General features: G+C 48.1%; 1 protein-coding gene across 4 annotated transcripts in view; it reads right to left on the bottom strand.

Annotated features, from left to right (window-relative positions):
- COQ8A (coenzyme Q8A) overlaps positions 1-21,302 on the bottom strand; it is a 50,179-nt gene that overhangs the window by 9,710 nt on the left and 19,167 nt on the right. For all 4 annotated transcript variants that reach the window (XM_061187364.1, XM_061187367.1, XM_061187366.1 and 1 more), the window contains exons 2-4: positions 12,191-12,376; positions 9,217-9,624; positions 8,887-8,953 (exon numbers count right to left, since the gene is read on the bottom strand). In XM_061187364.1, coding sequence (XP_061043347.1) covers positions 8,887-8,953; positions 9,217-9,624; positions 12,191-12,367 — 652 coding nt within the window. In that variant the 5' untranslated portion in view covers positions 12,368-12,376. The remainder of the gene's footprint in view (positions 1-8,886; positions 8,954-9,216; positions 9,625-12,190; positions 12,377-21,302) is intronic.

Raw genomic sequence — 21,302 nt, 5'->3', positions numbered from 1 at the left:
ACTGCAATATAAAGCAGTCATTGGTGGGAACTGGAACATTTTGCAAAAGCCATGGGGACTCCCAGGAGCTCAGGCTACAGCCCTCACTTGCGGGGAAGGCCCCACAGGCACTGACAGTGGTCTAAGGACAATGGGGTACCAGGCCCCCCTTTGAAATCAAGGTTTATTAACATCTCATTGGTCCAGAGGTTGGAAGTGGATGATCCCTACTGTCTAGGAGAGGCCTGAGGAGCCCAGCAGGTGCCACTAAGTGCACACAGAAAGCCCAGGAGCCTGGCTCAGGGCCTATTTCCTCTACTTTAAATACAGTTCCAGCTGGCTTGGGGGCGGGAGCACCCTAGCCGAGAGAGTGGAGAACACTTGGAGGAGCACGCTGACCACAGCAGGAGGAACAGCAAAGACCCAGGGAAGATACCAAAGATGCCCTGAGACCAGCAGGCCTTGGCGAGCACAGCCCTGGGGGACTGGGAGTCTCACCCCGGGCAAGGAAACCTGCACATGCTTCTACATTGTCCAAATTTTCTACAATGATTACGTATTACTTTTATGAAAATTATTATTGAATCTACTGAAAAAGTTATTTAATGAAAAATAAATTTTAAAAATTGTAAGAGGATAACCCAATTTTTAAAAATGTTTTTGCAGTACATTTTACCCACCATTAGACAACCGTGCACCCTCTGCTTTGCCGGCTGTAACGGTAGCTCCTGCCTCATGGGTCAGTGTGAGGATTAAACAGCTGAATAAGAGTGAAGCACCCCCAGTAGGGCTGGGCATAAGGCTACACTATTCAGGTGTTTGCTATTACTGTCCTTTCTCCTATTCAAAGGGCTAGACCAGTGCTGCCCAAAAAATATAATGCCAGCCACATATATAATTTTAAATTTTCTAAGGGCTATGTTAAAAAAGGCAAAAAGAAGCATGTGAAAGGAATTTTGATCATATATTTTACTTAGCCCAGTGTATCCAAAATATTATCAATTCAACAAGTACTCAATATACACATCGTTAGAGAGATGTTGCTTTTTTTTTTTTTGTACTAAGTCTTCAAGATCCAGTGTGCGTTTCATCCTCGAAGCACGTCTCAGCTTGGACCAGCCACGTTTCAAGTGCTCAGCACCCCATGTTGCTGGTGGGTCAGCATAAGGGCAGCATAAGGCAAGTTCTGGTGACCAGAGCAGAGGCCACGGTCATCTGGAAATGCCCCCTAGGACACCCTGGTACGTTGGGATGGAGCTGCCACGGCCTGTTTCCCTCTGACACCCCAACCCAGCCCTGGAGGACACTGAGCACAGAGCTGCGTCCCAGGTCAAACGGTGACTCCCCTCCGCTCACCCCCCTCCACCCCGCTCAGCACACTGTCCGACTCAGCAAACTAATGGCAACAGCAACGCTAACCTTCAAACTGCAGCGACCTTCACCAATGTCTCTCTGCCTCTAGATTTTTCTCTGCCTACATCACGTCCAAAGACAAGCCTACAAAAGAGGCAGACGTGTCAAAGGTTACCCAGGTGGGCCACTGCGAGCAGACGCCGAGCGCCCTTCTCTGCAGGGCCCCCAGCTGGGCCCCCTCACACGCTCTGCCAACCTCTTCTCTGGCCCATTCTGGGCTGCTGGGCAGAGCCAAAGCTCTCCAAGGCCAAAGACCTGTCACTGAACACCGAATCACGGAGGGAACATTCCACAAAGCAGGCCGCAGGCTCCTTCGGTGGCCCTGCGAGCTCCCTCAGGACCCGCCCGGTGCCAGGCCCGAGGAGGTGCCAACTGACAGGCTCCCCACCGTGGCCCCGGAGGCGAGAGCAGCCCCGCCAGCCCGCCAGCCCTGACCTCAGGAGCTCCTGGCCCTCCCGCCATCCCCAACCTGGCTGACCTGAAAGGATTCTCAGGACCTTGCAGAGAGAGAAGGGCAGAGCCCAGCCAGGCTCTTCCTTCTCCCGGAGCTGGGTGGCACCTGCAGGCAGCTCCGGGAAGATCAGCGCCTCTGCCTCGGATTCCCCGCGTTGGTGAGGACAGCCCGAGCCCGTGCTCGCTCACTCTCCGGTGTCACCTGAGGCCGTCCACTCCAGCTCAGCCCCCCAGCCCTGAGGACCGCGCCTGTCCAAGTTCTGATCCACAGGCAGGCCCGGCCCGGCCCGCACGGATGTCCCAGAGGAGACCAGCCGCAGAACCGGCTCCACGGCCCCATGGCCCCCCTCAGCAGCCTGGCCGCCATCCTAGCCTGTGAGAAGGCGCCAGCCCTTTCCAAGAAAGTTCCTGACATTTCTCTCACAAACGGAGATTTTGCAGGCAAGAAACGCAGTGGGAGTGCGGAGCAGCAAGGAGCAGGGTCTCCCCAAGGGGGTGGGAGCGCTTTGGGCCGCTTCCCAGGCTGTGGGACTGATCAGGGAGCCCAGGCCCCTGGCCCAGCTCCTTCCTCCCTGAAGTCCCTCTGCGGGTCCTCAGAGCCAAATGAGTGCCCCGTGAGCAGCACTGGCCTTCTGCCCACACAGACACAGAGGTTAAGAAAAAAAGTAAATAAAAACCTTCTAACAAGCAGCACCGTCTGTGAGGAGGCTTAGTGAGGGGTGCCTAACCTGCCAGAACCCCCAGGCATGTTTACAGAGCAAGGCTGGACGGAGGTCCTCTGCAGCAGCAAGGGCCAAATCTGAGGGTAAAACAGCTTCACTCACACAGTACCACCCACATGCCAGGCACTGTTCTCAGGCCTCCCTGTTTCAACACGTCCAACAATCCTTCTGATCTGATAAGACAAAGTCCACACAGAAAAGGCAGCGGACAAGGATATTTCCTTCTCTTCAAGGTGTTCCCGAACCCTTAGTAATTCCACCTTCTCTTCCATCACCTGCGTCCTCCACGCTGTGCCAGCACCAGGCGCCGGGAAGAAGAGGGGGCCTGGGAGGGGGCTGCAACCCACAGCATTGCAGGAAGGCGAATAGGAAGGAGCGGCGGAGGAAGTTCCCTGTAGAGTGTTCTCCTCGGTTCTCAGAACTAGGCCAGAGCAGGGCGGGGGGAAAGACCTGACAGCCCCTCTGCTGGTTCAGGGGAGATGGGACGAATTCAGGGGCGACAGGCTCAGACTGCCATCTGTATGATACAGGCCTCCTCAGCCCTGGTCCCAGGACTGTCACAAATGCACGTATGGGCCTGGGTGACTGGCAACTGTGGTTCAGCTTCCTCATCTGTAACTGGGGATTATAACTGCCCTAATCTCCTTCACAGAGGCTCTAAGCGACAAAAAATAGACAAAAGAGTCCCTTTTAAAGTATACTCCTGGAAAAAGTAGAAACCATGCTCCCTCACCCCTGCCAAGGGCACAAACTGCTCTTGGACCTACAGGGCATCTGTCTTGCTGCCTCAGAGAGCACCAGAGGAGCGCTGGCTGCTTAGTGCGACAGCAAGTGTGCAGCGTGTACCCTCAGGAAGTCAGGCATGTAGTGCTCAACTCCTTTTGGTAAGTTTTCTCTAGTGCCTACTTTATCTGTTGGTCTCATTTCTATAATCGTCCAGTTCTCCCTCATTTCATAGGTGCAGAGGAGATGATAAGACATCTCCTCTGAACCTATATTACTGAAGCACAAATGAAAAATATAGAAGAGAGTAGAGGAGACACACAGGACAGAAAGGAAAAATCTGACATATGTGTAACTGGAATCCCAGAAGGAGAGGAGAAAGAGAACAGGGCAGAAACAATAATTGAAGAAATGACCAGAATTTTCCAAAATTGATGAAAGACATCAAGCACAGATTTAAGAAGCTCTGTAATCCCAAGCAGGATAAAAACAAAGTAAATCATACCCAAGCATGTCACAGTCACACTGCTGGAAAACAAAAGCAAAAGGAAAATTTTAAAAGCAGAGGACAAAATACAAATTACTTACAAAGGAGCAGCAATAAAACGAATAGCTAAGTTTTCAACAGAAACAACGGAAGTTAAGAAGACAACTGAGGGACTTCTCTGGTGGTCCAGTGGTTAAGACTTTGCGCTTCCATTGCAGTGGGCGCGGGTTCAATCCCTGGTCAGGGAACTAAGATCCCACATGCCACATGGTGCGGCCAAAAAACAAAAACAAAACAAAACAAAAAAAAGAAGACAATGGAATAATATTGCTAAAGTGTCCAAAAGAATTAATTTTGAACATGGAGTATTATACCCAGCCAAAATACCTTCTAAAACTAAAGTGTAATAAAGACGTTTACACACAAATAAAAACAGAGAATTAATGATTACCACTCTGCACTACAAAAAAGAGAAAAGGTAGTTCTTCAGAGAAGAGGAAAATTACCCCAAAAGTAATTCTAATATAAAAATGAAGGGAGAAAGAAACACAAAAAGGGTAAATATGTGGCTAATCTAAACTCATATGGGCTATACAAAGAAATAACATCTTGTGAGGTTTAACATATCTTAATAATTTAGTATATAATATAAAACATGTAGAAACAAAATACATATCCACATTAACATACACACACACACACACACAAAGAAGGGATTTAAACTGTTCTCAAGTGCTAGCATTACTGGGTAAGTAGTAAAAATAATCACTTCATTACATTGTACTAAGTCAAGAATGTATGCTGTAATCTCAACTGAAACCACTAAAAGTATAGTAGAATAATAACACACAAACTAATAAAGAGAAAACATGTACAATAAAAAATTTGATTAATTCAAAAGAAGGCAAGGCAAGTGGGGAGAGGGAAGGGGGAAGGGGAAGAAAGGGGTAGGGAATTAAGAGGTACAAACTACTATGTATAAAATAAATAAGCTACAAGGATATATAGTACAGCACAGGGAATATAGCCAATACTTTATAATAGCTACAAATGGAATCTAACCTTTAAAAATTGTGAATCCCTATGTTGTACACTTGAAACTTACATAGTATTATACATCAACTATACCTCAATTTAAAAAAAGGTAAAAATTTTTAAAAAGAAGGTAAGACAGAAGGGAAAAAAGGGAACAGAATGGATGGGTCAAACAGTAAACAAAGACTAAGACAGTAAGTATAAACCACAATACATCAGCAACTCTATTAAATGTAAATGAACCTAATACTCACATTATAAGACTAAGATTAATGTCTGTACCTAAATCACAGGAAAAGAAAATATATATATGCTGCTTACAAAAGACATACCTTAAATATAAGGATACAAAAGGTTGAAAGGAGAAGGAAGGAAAAAGATATACGATGCAAACATTGACCACCCCCCCGCCAAAAAAAAGCTGGAAAACAGCTATACTAATATCAGACAATGTAGACTTTCATAGAGATAAGAGAGGTAAGACATAATAATAAAGGAGTCAATCCCCAGGAGGATATAAGAATTCTAAATCTGTAAGCAACCAATAACACAGCTTCAAAACATTAAAGCAAAAATTGACAGAACTAAGCGGTAGGTAAATCCATGATCATAGCATAAGACTTATAAATGTCTCTTTTGACAGCTGATAGAATAAACATACCATCTAGAAAAATGGTACAGATGATCTTATTTGCAAAGCAGAAATAGAGACACAGACGTAGAGAACAAATGTATGGATGCCAAGGGGGAAGAGGTGGGGTGGGAGGAATCGGGAGACTGGGAGTGACACCTATACTTTATTGTTACTATGTGTAAAATAGACAACTGATGGGAACATACTATAGCACAGGGAAATCTACCTAATGCACTGTGGTAACCTAAATGGGAGGGAAGTCCAAAACGGAGGGGATATCTGTATGTGTATGGCTGATTCATTTTGTTGTGCAGTGGAGGCTAACACAACATTGTAAAGCAACCATACTCCAACAAAAATTAATTTTAAAAAGAATTTTAAAAAGAATTTTAAAAAAAGAACAAAAGAATAAACATACCAAAAAAATCATTAAAAGATCTGATTAATATGAGTAACAAACTAGACTAGACAGATAGATAAACTGCACCTGACAATGCCAGAATTCTTTTCAGATACACATGGAACATTTACCAAAATATTCCCATTGGAGTCAATGGCAAGACCCCTATTTCACAGAAAGGCAAACCAAGGCAAGACCCAAGGTCATAGGAAGCAGGGCCGGAATTATAACCCAAATCTTATGATGACCTAAAGCCCAGTTCTGACCCCAAATCCAATATCTGATGCTATCTTTCATTTCATTCTCCAACAAAATCTAATATTCACAATCACCATGCCCATAGCATCAGAGCCATAATGTCCCACAGCCAAATTAGACCTGGAGTTCCTGCGCCATCTCAGCATCAGAATGAGCCACCCAAATGGAAAGCCCCTGCCTTCTGCCTCTATATAGCTGAATACCTGCTGCTGACCTTCCCAAATACAATCCTACCCCCCTGAGATCTATACACTCATACCTGCAGTGTAACAACTTCCTAAAGTCTGTTAGTCTACACCTCAAAAACATCTCACCCTCATGAGGGGAAGAAAGGCCAGAAGTATTTTCTAGGAGAAGAAAGTAGAGCAGTGTTACTTCCAACTGTTTAGATAAAGACCCACCAGTAAGCCATATACTTCACAATGCAATGAAGAACATACATCAATAGTATATTTAGATCTCTGAAACAAATATTTTTGCAACATGTGCAGTTCTAAGGATCTATGATACTAATTCTGATCCTTTTCTATTCAATTCCATTCTATTTAATTTGTTTTTTAAATGCTGGTCCTGACCCACTAAACTGATTTCACACTCACTAAAGGGTCATAAACCCCAGTTTGAAAACCTCTGGATAGGGTAGAAGGCCCAGAATTCACCTCTGGGGCCAGAATTGCACGTTCTTTCCAGACCTGGCTCCTCTATGCTCCCATCCTGCCACCTCTAATCCTGAAACATGAGCTGCCAACTGCTTGGGCAACAATGTGTGCAGCTCCGAATCACAGCTGTGAGCAAATCTCCAGCACAGACTCTGAAGGGCGGCTCCAGGCATCAGGCAGCTGTCAGCAAGGGCTCAAGAGGCTCCTGATGGTGCAAAGCCCCTACAAAGACCAGGGTCTCTCCTCACCCCAACCCCAGCTCCCTCTGGCAGCCCACATCCCCCACGCCCTGAGGGGAGCCCTGTACCCTGGTTTTAATGAAGTTGACTTTTTGTCCTACACACCTTCCTATACAACCGCTTTCACTTCAGTCTGCTTTCTTTAACCCACCACCCAAAAAGGCCTGACTCTTGCCTGCTCCACCAGGACTTCCATCAAATACTAATTGGCCATCACGACCTTCATCCTGACCACTTTTCCCAAACAGGTCCTCCACTACCCCACCCCGGCAAAGACTCACGAGAGAGGCTTACACCCATTCTAAAATACATCAGTCAAACTAAGCCTTACCGGGACAGAGCTCTGTGGTGAGCCCTGGTCTGCAGTGAGGGGAGGAGGATTACAGGTTACAGAGAAAGACTAACTACAAAGTAAGAAGAGAACAGTTCCTGCCCTCAAACTAATGGGGGAGAGAACAGAATCTCCATCTAATACTTTAAGAATAATAAATGTCCCAAATAATAGCCACTGAGCAAAGCAGGGAAAGTGCCATGTCTTCTGGGGAATAAGGACCACTGGAAGCCACCAGAGCAGCAACCCAAACCCATTCTGGTAGTGGCACCCCAGGGAGTTACAATGTTCTATGAGGAACTGCTTAAAACGCTAACCCATTAAAATGAAATGAAGCAATAATTTTGTGCTAAAACTCAGATGACACTGTATGCTAGATTCCTGAAAAGCTAAGTAGCAGCAGATGCCACATTTTAAGATAACAATTATGGAAGAAAACCTCAGAGTTGAGAAAATTCTATCCAATTAACCTAGTTTGCTCTGCACCTAAGGAAGACAGCCAGCCTTCCTTCAATGTTAGAACCCACACATCAGGCCAGCTTCCAGAGGACCAGGTTATCAGGGAGCACAGAGCCACTCCTGAACAAGGAGTAAGATGGGGTTTCCAGAAGAGAAGAGGCAGCCAGGGAGAGCAGCATGCCTGATGTACGGTCTGTGGGAGGGGAGACGTACAAACCAGCAAAGCAAAAGGCAGGCAGGTAAAGGCTCAGACACATGAGAGTGGGCTCTCATGACTAGTCAGCACTGGCATCAACGTGAACCAGTCAACGAGACCACTGTTACACAGAGCCTCGCAAATAAGCACTGGTCCCAGGTGGGTACATGAATCAAGTTGCCAGGGCTGTTACTTTCATTAGCTGTATTGTCTGGAGAACCTACTGAGGATAAGCGGACTTTAGAGAAGTCACTCCATCTTCAAGTAGAACCATAGCAAAGGATGGCACTTTCAATAGGAACATCTTGGTCGGATATGACAATACAATGTCATAAAAGCAGAGACAACTGCTGTAAACCTTCACTATAAAATGATCCTCCAACTTGGACGAAGAGAGCACAGGGGTACTGGACACAATGGCTATGCAAACCCCTAAAGAAAAGAACAAACTCACAACTCCTCAGCACACTAAAATGGACGACAGCAGCTCAGGGCCACGGCACCTCGTTATCATTCCACTGATGCCCGCAGGCCTGTGGGAATCCAGCAAACGGGTCCCCAAATGGTTGGGCAAAAACCACTGGGTCCAGGAGCCAAAGAGCCCCACTGTCCCACCTCCTCCCTGCAGGGGCCTCCAAAGGCCTGAGTGAAAAGCTGATGCTGCAGACGCTGCCCCCCCGAGAAGCAAAGCCGCAGCTCACAGCGTGCAATCAGCCACGCACCGACCCCCAGGGGTGAGCTGAGGCAGAGACTGAATCGCCCACCCATGGAAAACATCCCGGAACGGCTAACACAGGAACTACCACCCTCCCCAGGGCACCCCTGGGTCCCCAGCCTCCCCGCCGCACACAGGCCCCCACGGTGGCCCCCGCCCCACTCACCGGGACTGGCACCTCACCTCCAAAGTTGGCCAACCGCCCAATCCGCGTGACTGGCACCTTCCGCTCGCGAGCCCGCTCGCTGAGCTAGAGGGCGAAAAGAAAGAGACCTCAGGGGATCAGTGAACAGGGACAGGACCAACCTTCAGGGGTTCACACCGCCCCCCGCACGCCCTCTCCACCCGCAAAGGCAGCAGCTCCGCCCAGCAGCACACCCCTCCCAGAAGGGGCCCCCGTGAGCCTGACATTCCAGGCCACGGCACCCGAAGAACGTCCCCGAAGAAGGGGCCTGCCACCAGCAGCACTGAGCGAAGCACCCCAGCCCCACTCTGGGGGCCTCCTGCATGCACCGTCTGCTTGTGGGGCTTGCTCTCGGGGCGAGCCTTGGCCTGCCGGGCCTTCTCAATGTCCTCAGCCGTCAGGCCCCCCACAGGGGACTGGTCCTGGTGGTAGAACCTTCGCTGCAGGCCCGTGGCAGAGGATGGGTCTCTGGGGTCTGCAAAGAGCCTCCCGTTCACCCTGCCCGTAGGGGAGGCGGCCTGGCCCCGGAGCCCGCCTTCCCTAAAGGGTCCGCTGGCAACATAGGCAGGAGCTGGGCCCTGGCTGCAGGCGTGATCCCAGGGCGGAGGAGACTGATCGGGGGAGGAGGCCGCAGACAACTCCTCGGAGGCGCCCTCGGCCCTCGGCCCTGAGAAGTGGAATTCTGCTTGCAGGTCGTCAAAGCTCTGGGAATAAGACTCTTCATGCTTCTCCTGACCCTGCAGGGAACAAACACCAACGTGAGAGAAGCAAGAGGCCAGCCAGGAGCCCCTCCCTGTGTGCATCCCCTTCTGGCCAGGACAGCACACCGGCGCGTCCCACCCTCTGACCCTCTGGAGGGCCCTACCATGTCACCCCCGTGGCCCGTGGCCAGTTCCGGAGGTGAGCAGCAGCCCAGGAGCCAGGAGGCCCGGACTCCAGCCCTGCTCCTGCCAGGGCTCTGCCGCGTGGGCCCAGGCAAGCCGGCCGCCCGTGGTCCCTGAGCACCCGCTGGGTGCCCGGCCCAGACCAGGTGAGCGACGACCACTCTCCCGGCGGCAAGCTCCTCACCTGTAAATCCAGGCTAAAGAGAGGCTACCAGGGCTTTGGGGAAGGTGAACCAGGGCAAAAGATGGGGAAAGCTTTGAGAAGTAAGAGGACAGCCGAAGACCAGAGTAGGCGAGTGCAGCACACAGGTAGGGCCGCCCTGCCTCTCCAGGCCAGCGCCTTGCTGCAGACACGGTTCCCGCCAGTCAGCCTTGGGCGCCCCCCGAGGGGCTCTCACCAGAGGGCTTGTCACATCCAGGACCTGGCCTGGCTCTTCCAGGAGCAGGGGGGACAGGACAGGAGAGGAGGGGGAGAAAACACCATGTTTTCCCTGTAACAGTCGCCGAGACCTGAGCTTCAGGCCCAGGTTCTTTCCACTTTTGAACCCCTAGCGACCTGGAGAGAGTTCCTGACCCCTCTCTGCCACTTCCTCATCCGAAAAGAGGGCTCCCCGCAGTCACAGAGTTACGCGGGGCACAGACGGGGCCAGGGGAACAGGGCCCAGAAGGCTATAATTAGAACAGCACTGGCTCCTGAAGGGAGGTCAGGGACCTGGATTCCCCGATTCCACTGAAATGGACTCAATGCATGGAGTGCTGCCTGTAGGTTCTGCAGAAACAGCAGGGGACCCCCAAAGCCTTCTCACTCTCAGCTTTATAAGACACTGTGGGATCTAAGCAGATAAGACTTGCCCTCCAGAGGAAAGAAAGAGACAGGCTGTTGCTCTCATTTCGTAAGTGGCAAACGGAGGCCGAGAGAGCTGAAATAATCTGGTAAAGGCCCACCAGGCAGCCAACGGCGGAGCAGGTATCCCAAGCCAAGGCCTGCCCCGCGGGCCGCCCCGAGGCCGCCTGACAGCACCTGCCTCGGAGCAGAAATGAACTGTATTTGGAATCAAGGGGCACCTGTCAAGATGGCCAGGGAAGCCCTGGAATGAAGGAGTCTGGGACAGGGTCCGAGAGCCACGTAACTCCTGTAGCTCCCACGCTGGCTGCGGGCTCACCACTCCTTCTGCCCCACTACTCCAGCGCTGGCCGCCGGCCCTGCGTTACCATAAGCTGTTTTATGTGGCAGCCAAGGGGCCTCAGTGTCTCAATGGGACCAGACGCAGTAAGTGTCTGCTGAATGAATAAGCGAACAAATCCCTTGAGAAGCTAGAGAGAGAGAGGTTTCTGGAGCACCTGGCCCTCGGTCCCCTCACAGACAGGGGAGGAACCCACCTCTGAGCATGCAGGGAGAGAATGGGAGCGCACCGGAGACCCTCACCCTGCTCGGCGCCTCCTTCGCAGTGGGGGACCGCCACTCCCTCCCACCTCCGAGGTGCTGTCCCAGGGCGTGGCCCTGCCTCTTCCAAGGACCGGGGCCAGGCCTGCCCGAGGGGAGCAGAGGGGTGAGCAGGGGGCCTGGGCTCCCTCTCACCCTTCAGGGAGGCCTGCCCAGGTCTAGCGTGCTCCTCTCTCCTGGGTGGCCCAAGGGTGCTGGGCAACCTCACTTCCTGGATGCTCCACAAGCAAACAGCCAACAGGAAGGCGATGGCTCCTCACTAGCGAAGGCACCAAATGAGGCTGCCAGGGCACAGCCCAGCCTCAGCAGAGAGAGGGCGGGTGGGGAGTCTGAGACTGGGAAGAGGACACAGGATTCCGGTCCTGTCAATCAGTAATCGCATCAAACTGCTTAGTCTCAGTTTCCCCATCTGAGAAAGGGGGGCAAGCATTTGGGTCTGCACCCCTCCCAGGACAGCGGTGAGGCTTGTAAGAGATCACAGGTGTGAACACCTCTGCAAGTTGAAGGTATCTGTGTAGAGAGAGAGACACAGTATCGCCACTGGACCCTTAGAGAGCATGAGGGGAGAGCTGGGAATCCTAACTCTGAGAATGACCAGAGGCCGGCGGGCTGGGATGCCCCACAGCCTGAAGGAGCGTGCGTGTCCTTGTCCAGAAGGTCAGAGCAGAAATGGGAGGAGTGCAGCAGCAGGGCACCCTTGCAGCACAGCTCCCAACATACACATGCCCAGGCACACACATGCGTGCACACGCGCACGCGCACACACACGCCCCCTCCCCATGCCCTCAGACTGTCAGGAACAGGGGTGGGACCATGCAGGTGATGCCACGGTGGATGGCACTCTGCTGCAGCAGGCCGTGTTGACAACCACGGCTCCAGCACTCGTTTTTGCTTAAAACCCTCCCCTTGGATGCTGAAACGTCAAGGCCCCCTCCCGCTGGCACCCACCCCCCCACTGCCAACTGGCCTCCTTACCTGCACCTGCCCCAAGACCATGCCGATCTGCTCTGCGGCCGTGGACTGCAGGGCCCTGGCCGCCATAATGAGCTCCCTGCCGAGGCCCAGGTGCTGCAGGTGGGTCTCCACGGCCGCCTGGGTCAGCTTGGCAAGGCCTTTGACCACCATGATGGTGTCCCCCAACATGGCAGCCATCCTTCAGGGCTGGAAGAGAGTGGGCCAAGTCAGGGTTGGGGCTCCACGCCTCACACAGGGTCGCACTCACACGGGCCACCGCTACCCCAAACTCTGACTGTTTGGTTTTTCCACTGACCTCCCCTTCTGATCCAGGTTGACTGAGAGAAAAGAAAGGAAGGGCCCAGGGCTCAAGGTAAACTGAGTGACTCCCCACACTGCAGGGCGCCGAGCAGAAAGAGAGAGTCCGTGGAGTCAGGGCTGTGTGCCCGACCATGTTTCCTCACCTGGGCCTCACAGCCACCCCGTGGCACAGACAAGTAAAGGGATTTGCCCAAAGTCTCTCAGCCACCAAGTGGCAGAACCAGGACTTGAATCTGGGTGTCCTGATTTAGTCCAGAGCTCTTCCCTCTGGACCAAAACCGTAGGTTGGGGAAGGAATGACACACGAGGGAAGGGGGCAAGGCACAACCTCTGAAAGAATGACATAGCCCAAGGACATGACATAAACTGATTAGGACCAAATGGTCCAAGATGGTGGAGAAGTCAACTTCCACTACACCTTGAGCCTCAGCATACGCTCACTGTAACACATCAGCAAGCTAAATGACACACCCACAGGCGCCACGGCAGTTCCAAGACCGACCATAAGGATGAAAGAGTGGGTCGTGGCCCAATTCCTGGAAATCCGCGCCCCTTCCCAAAATAGCTGGAATACTCCTCCCACTCGTTAGCCTATGAAATTACCCACCCCTATAAAAACTGACAACCCCATACCCTCGTGCCTTTCTCACCTTCCGAGATGGCCCACACTCTGTCTGTGGAGTGTGTTTCTCTCTAAATAAATCCACTTCTTACCTATCACTTTGTCTCTCCCTGAATTCTTCCTGCGATGAGACAGCACGAACCTGAGCTTCGGAGCCTAAACCAAGATGGACTAGAAGGAAGTGCTCTCACTCCTTCTTGCGAGAACACCAAAATCACAACTAGCTGCTGGACAATCATCGACAGGAAGACACTGGAACTCACCAAAAAAGATACCCCACATCCAAAGACAAAGGAGAAGCCACAATGAGACGGTAGGAGGGGTGCAATCACAGTAAAATCAAATCCCATAACTGGTGGGTGGGTGACTCACAGACTGGAGAACAATTATACCACAGAAGTCCACCCACTGGAGTGAAGGGTCTGAGCCCCACGTCAGGCTTCCCAACCTGGGGGTCCAGAAACGGGAGGAGGAATTCCTAAAGAATCAGGCTTTGAAGCCTAGTGGGATTTGATGCAGGACTTCAACAGGACTGGGGGAAACAGAGACTCCACTCTTGGAGGGCGCACACAAAGTAGTGTGCTCGTCGGGACCCAGGGGAAGGAGCAGTGACCCCGGGGGAGACTGAACCAGACCTGCCTGCTAGTGCTGGGGGTTCTCCTGCAGAGGCGGGGGGTGGCTGTGGCTCACCGTGGGGACAAGGACACTGGCAGCAGAAGTTCTGGGAAGTACTCCTTGGCCTGAGTCCTCTCAGAGTCTGCCATTAGCTCCACCAAAGAGCCCAGGTAGGCTCCAGTGTTGGGTTGACTCAGGCCAAACAACCAACAGGGAGGGAACCCAGGCCCACCCATCAGCAGTCAAGCGGATTAAAGTTTTACTGAGCTCTGCCCACCAGAGCAACAGTCAGCTCTACCCACCACCAGTCCCTCCCATCAGGAAACTTGCATAAGCCGCTTAGATAGCCTCATCCACCAGAGGGGAGACAGCAGAAGCAAGAAGAACTACAATCCTGCAGCCTGTGGAACAAAAACCACATTCACAGAAAGAGAGACAAGATGAAAAGGCAGAGGGCTATGTACCAGATGAAGGAACAAGATAAAACCCCAGAAAAACAACTAAATGAAGTGGAGATAGGCAACCTTCCAGAAAAAGAATTCAGAATAATGATAGTAAAGATGATCCAGGACCTCGGAAAAAGAATGGAGGCAAAGATCCAGAAGATGCAAGAAATGTTTAACAAAGACCTAGAAGAATTAAAGAACAAACAAACAGAGATGAACAATACAATAACTGAAATGAAAACTACACTAGAAGGAATCAATAGAATAACTGAGGCAGAAGAACGGATAAGTGCCGTGGAAGACAGAATGGTGGAATTCACTGCTGTGGAACAGAATAAAGAAAAAAGAATGAAAAGAAATGAAGACAGCCTAAGAGACCTCTGGGACAACATTAAATGCAACAACATTCGCATTATAGGCGTCCCAGAAGGAGAAGAGAGAGAGAAAGGACCAGAGAAAATATTTGAAGAGATTATAGTCAAAAACTTCCCTAACATGGGAAAGGAAACAGCCACCCAAGTCCAGGAAGCGCAGCAAGTCCCATACAGGATAAACCCAAGGAGAAACACGCTGAGACACATAGTAATCAAATTGGCAAAAATTAAAGACAAAGAAAAATTTCTGAAAGCAGCTAGGGAAAAACGACAAATAACATACAAGGGAACTCCCATAAGGTTAACAGCTGATTTCTCAGCAGAAACTCTACAAGCCAGAAGGGAGTGGCATGATATACTTAAAGTGATGAAAGGGAAGAACCTACAACCAAGATTACTCTACCCCGCAAGGATCTCATTCAGATTCGATGGAGAAATCAAAAGCTTTACAGACAAGCAAAAGCTAAGAGAATTAAGCACCACCAAACCAGCTCTACAACAAATGCTAAAGGAACTTCTCTAAGTGGGAAACACAAGAGAAGAAAAGGACCTACAAAAACAAACCCAAAACAATTAAGAAAATGGTCAGAGGAACATACATATCGATAATTACCTTAAACGTGAATGGATTAAATGCTCCAACGAAAAGACACAGGCTTGCTGAATGGATACAAAAACAAGATCCATATATATGCTGTCTACAAGAGACCCACTTTAGACCTAGGGACACATACAGACTGAAAGTGAGGGGATGGAAAAAGATATTCCATGCAAATGGATATCAAAAGAAAGCTGGAGTAGCAATACTCATATCAGATAAAATAGACTTTAAAATAAAGAATGTTACAAGACACAAGGAAGGACACTACATAATGATCAAGGGATCAATCCAAGAAGAAGATATAACAATTATAAATATATATGCACCCAACATAGGAACACCTCAATACATAAGGCAACTGCTAACAGCTGTAAAACAGGAAATTGACAGTAACACAATAATAGTGGGGGACTTTAACACCTCACTTACACCAATGGACAGATCATCCAAAATGAAAATAAATAAGGAAACAGAAGCTTTAAATGACACAATAGACCAGATAGATTTAATTGATATTTATAGGACATTCCATCCAAAAACAGCAGATTACACTTTCTTCTCAAGTGCGCACGGAACATGCTCCAGGATACATCACATCTTGGGTCACAAATCAAGCCTCAGTAAATTTAAGAAAACTGAAATCATATCAAGCATCTTTTCTGACCACAACGCTATGAGATTAGAAATGATTTACAAAGGGAAAAACATAAAAAACACAAACACATGGAGGCTAAACACTACATTACTAAATAACCAAGAGATCACCGAAGAAATCAAAGAGGAAATCAAAAAATACCTAGAGGCAAATGACAATGAAAACACGACAATCCAAAACCTATGGGATGCAGCAAAAGCAGTTCTAAGAGGGAAGTTTATAGCTATACAAGCCTACCTCAAGAAACAAGCAAAATCTCAAATAAATAATCTAACCTTACACCTAAAGGAACTAGAGAAAGAAGAACAAACAAAACCTCAAGTTAGCAGAAGGAAAGAAATCATAAAGATCAGAGCAGAAATAAATGAAATAGAAACAAAGAAAACAATAGCAAAGATCAATAAAACTAAAAGCTGGTTCTTTGAGGAGATAAACAAAATTGATAAACCATTAGCCAGACTCATCAAGAAAAAAGAGGGAGAGGACTCAAATCAATAAAATAAGAAATGAAAAAGGAGAAGTTACAACAGACACCGCGCAGAAATACAAAGCATCTTAAGAGACAACTACAAGCAACTCTATGCCAATAAAATGGACAACCTGGAAGAAATGGACAAATTCTTAGAAAGGTATAACCTTCCAAGACTGAACCAGGAAGAAATAGAAAATATGAACAGACCAATCACAAGTAATGAAATTGAAACTGTGATTAAAAATCTTCCAACAAACAAAAGTCCAGGACCAGATGGCTTCACAGGTGAATTCTATCAAACATTTAGAGAAGAGCTAACACCCATCCTTCTCAAACTCTTCCAAAAAATTGCGGAGGAAGGAACACTCTCAAATTCATTCTATGAGGCCACCATCACCCTGATACCAAAACCAGACAAAGATACTACAAAAAAAGAAAATTACAGACCAATATCACTGATGAATATAGATGCAAAAATCCTCAACAAGATACTGGCAAACAGAATCCAACAACACATTAAAAGGATCATACACCATGATCAAGTGGGGTTTATCCCAGGGATGCAAGGATTCTTCAATATACGCAGATCAATCAATGTGATACACCATATTAACAAACTGAAGAATAAAAATCATATGATCATCTCAATAGACGCTTTTGACAAAAAGCTTTTGAAAAAGCTTTTGACAAAATTCAACACCCATTTATGATAAAAACTCTCCAGAAAGTGGGCACAGAGGGAAACTACCTCAACATAATAAAGGCCATATATGACAAACCCACTGCAAACATCATTCTCAATGGTGAAAAACTGAAAGCATTTCCTCTAAGATCAGGAACAAGACAAGGATGTCCACTCTCACCGCTATTATTCAACATAGTTTTGGAAGTCCTAGCCTCGGCAATCAGAGAAGAAAAAGAAATAAAAGGAATACAAATTGGAAAAGAAGAAGTAAAACTGTCACTGTTTGCAGATGACATGACACTATACATAGAGAATCCTAAAGATGCCACCAGAAAACTACTAGAGCTAATCAATGAATTTGGTAAAGTTGCAGGATACAAAATTAATGCACAGAAATCTCTTGCATTCCTATACACTAATGATGAAAAATCTGAGAGAGAAATTAAGGAAACACTCCCATTTATCATTGCAACAGAAAGAATAAAATACCTACGAATAAACCTACCTAGGGAGACAAAAGACCTGTATGCAGAAAACTATAAGACACTGATGAATGAAATTAAAGATGATACCAACAGATGGAGAGATATACCATGTTCTTGGATTGGAAGAATCAATATTGTGAAAATGACTATACTACCCAAAGCAATCTACAGATTCAATACAATCCCTATCAAATTACCAATGGCATTTTTTACAGAACTAGAACAAAAAATCTTAAAATTTGTATGGAGGGCTTCCCTGGTGGCGCAGTGGTTGAGAATCTGCCTGCTAATGCAGGGGACACGGGTTCGAGCCCTGGTCTGGGAAGATCCCATATGCCGCCGAGCAACTAGTCCCCTGAGCCACAATTACTGAGCCTGCGCATCTGGAGCCTGTGCTCCGCAACAAGAGAGGCCGCGATAGTGAGAGGCCCGCGCACCACGATGAAGAGTGGCCCCCACTTGCCGCAACTAGAGAAAGCCCTCGCACAGAAACGAAGACCCAACACAGCCATAAATAATAAATTAATTAATTAATTTTTTAAAAAAAGACAAAACTGTAGTTCCCAGAGGCTCTCATTATTAAAAAAAAAAAAATTTGTATGGAGACACAAAAGACCCCAAATAGCCAAAGCAGTCTTGAGGGAAAAAAACGGAGCTGGAGGAATCAGACTCCCTGACTTCAGACTATACTACAAAGCTATAGTAATCAAGACAATATGATACCGGCACAAAAACAGAAACATAGATCAATGGAACAAGATAGAAAGCCCAGAGATAAACCCACACACCTATGGTCAACTAATCTATGACAAAGGAGGCAAGGATATACAATGGAGAAAAGACAGTCTCTTCAATAAGTGGTGCTGGGAAAACTGGACAGCTACATGTAAAAGAATGAAATTAGAACACTCCCTAACACCATACACAAAAATAAACTCAAAATGGATTAGAGAGCTAAATGTAAGACTGGACACTATAAAACTCTTAGAGGAAAACATAGGAAGAACACTCTTTGACATAAATCACAGCAAGATCTTTTTTGACCCACCTCCTAGAGTAATGGAAATAAAAACAAAAATAAACAAATGGGACCTAATGAAACTTCAAAGCTTTTGCACAGCAAAGGAAACCATAAACAAGACGAAAAGACAACCCTCAGAATGGGAGAAAATATTTGCAAACCAATCAATGGACAAAGGATTAATCTCCAAAATATATAAACAGCTCATGCAGCTCAATAACAAAACAACAAACAACCCAATCCAAAGATGGGCAGAAGACCTAAATAGACATTTCTCCAAAGAAGACATACAGATGGCCACGAAGCACATGAAAAGATGCTCAACATCACTAATTATTAGAGAAATGTAAATCAAAACTACAATGAGGTATCACCTCACACCAGTTAGAATGGGTTTCATCCGAAAATCTACAAACAACAAATGTTGGAGAGGGTGTGGAGAAAAGGGAACCCTCTTGCACTGTTGGTGGGAATGTAAATTGATACAGCCACTATGGAGAACAGTATGGAGGTTCCTTAAAAAACTAAAAATAGAATTACCATATGATCCAGCAATCCCACTACTGGGCATATACCCAGAGAAAACCATAATTCAAAAAGACACATGCACCCCAATGTTCATTGCAGCACTATTTACAATAGCCATGTCATGGAAGCAACCTAAATGCCCATTGACAGATGAACGGATAAAGAAGATGTGGTACATATATACAATGGAATATTACTCAGCCATAAAAAGGAACGAAATTGGGTCATTTGTAGAGACGTGGATGGACCTAGAGACTGTCATACAGAGTGAAGTAAGTCAGAAAGAGAAATACAAATATCGTATATTAACGCATATATGTGGAACCTAGAAAAATGGTACAGATGAACAGGTTTGCAGGGCAGAAATTGAGACATAGATGTAGAGGACAAAGGTATGGACACCAAGGGGGGAAAGCAGCGGGGGGTGGGGGTGGTGGTGGGATGAATTGGGCGATTGGGATTGACAGGTATACACTGATGTGTATAAAATCGATGACTAATAAGAACCTGCTGTATAAAAAAAAAAAGAAAAAAAGATTTCCCCCTGAAAACCAACAGGGAGATCGTTCAGTATATAAAAGGATTTAAAGGGAAAAAATAAAATAAAATAAAATAAAATAGGTAAACAACAACAAAAAGAACCTGAGCTTCATTAAGTCCTGAAACCAGGTGCGTGATCTCAGTTGGAAGACTGTGGGTTTTGGCTGGGTTCAAGTCCCGGCCGCATGCGTTCAAGTCCCAATCAGGGTTTTGACCAGGTTCGAGTCCTGGCACCTGGGTTCAAGTTCCAATCTGAAGTGCACGGTTTCAGGAACACCTGCTCCGGAAGCAGTTCCCTGCAGGGACCCAGGGGCCCCAAGCCCAACTCCTCAGGGGCTGCCTGTCCCTGCCCAGCCACTCTTGCTCTGCCCAATGAAGCTTCTGACAGACACCCACCAAGGGACCACCAGAGCCCCTCCCCACCCTCAGACTCAACTCTTCCCCAAGCCAGTGTTTTCAAACTGCAGTCCAGACCACAGGGCAATGCACTTGGAAAATCCTAACCAGCATTAAAAACAACACCAACATGATGTCGGACAGGGAAGCATCAGGGCACACTGAGGGCAGGACTGGGGCTGAAACCTGGTTCCCCTCCACGTGCGCATGCGCTGCTCTCTTCTTTCTCCTGGGCCACAGTGTAAAACGTGTTTATGTCAGGGTCAAAGAAGTGGAAAGCCAGAGTACACAGGGTGCCTCACAGGGTTGGGTGTGTGCTGGCAATCTCCCAAGCATTTCTCAAGACCTACCTGGAGCTGTGTGCTGGGAGGGATAAGATAAGGTAAAATAAGGTGGCTGAACAAAAAAACAAAAAGGAAAGGAGCAGGAGAACCCAGAGTGGGGAGGGAGCACTCTGGCCAGGGGGCAGGGAGGAGCTGGGATCTGCCAGGAGTCTCAGAGATAAGATAAGAGGAGCAGGTGTGGAGGGCACAGCAGGCAGGAGACCTGCACGAACAAACCTGTGTGCAAACGCATGGAGGCTGACTTGAGAAGGGCCCGAATTAACAGAAGCACAGACAGGAAGGTCAGGCAAGAGCACTGACAAGGATCTGAACCAGAACTCTCGTGCCTTCCAAAGACCTCAGGCTCGCTCGCACCTGCCCTTCATGGGGAACCAGCCCCAGTCAGTCCAAAGACTCCTGCCCAGATCCGCTCCGCTCCTGAGCATGGGACACAGCTACTTTTATTTAAAAGAAGAGCTGTAGTGATAGCCAGAGAAACCCACGAATGCGCAGGAGCCTAGAAAGTTAAGATGCCCCACCATAACCTGCCCTCAAAAGAATCCTTCACCTTCATAGGAAAGCAGCTCCCAGGCACTGGGCTGGGGTGCTTTCCATACTTCATCTCCTTTGAATCTTTATAAACAACCTAAATGACATGGATGTTATTGCCCCCATTTCACAAAGGAGAAAACCAAAGTCAGAGAGGTTAACTAACTGGCTGAGGTCATTCAGCTCCTGAACGGTGGCCCTGGGGTCTGATACCTGCCCTCCGCTGCTCTGTGCCCACCGCACCACACTGCTTCCCCAAACGCTCGGTCCACCAACTCCAAGGCACCCCCACAGGGACAGGGTACTGATTAGACACAAGTGGACCTCCTGTACCCTAATCAAAGCCAAGGAGCTTTTTGGAAGGTGACCACACTCTTGAAGGAGACAGGAGAGAGAAGGGGGAGCTAGCCCTGCCCATCACCTGGTGCTATTTCACACCCTGGGCTCCACTCTGGGCTCCTGCACCTTATGGCAGTAAACAAGTGTGAGCCCCATAGACC

The sequence above is a fragment of the Eubalaena glacialis genome, chromosome 3 (assembly GCF_028564815.1).
Source record: "Eubalaena glacialis isolate mEubGla1 chromosome 3, mEubGla1.1.hap2.+ XY, whole genome shotgun sequence".
Classification (NCBI taxonomy): domain Eukaryota; kingdom Metazoa; phylum Chordata; class Mammalia; order Artiodactyla; family Balaenidae; genus Eubalaena; species Eubalaena glacialis.
The sequence above is the reverse complement of the archived record's forward strand: the minus strand, read 5'-3'. Positions and strand labels throughout refer to the sequence as shown.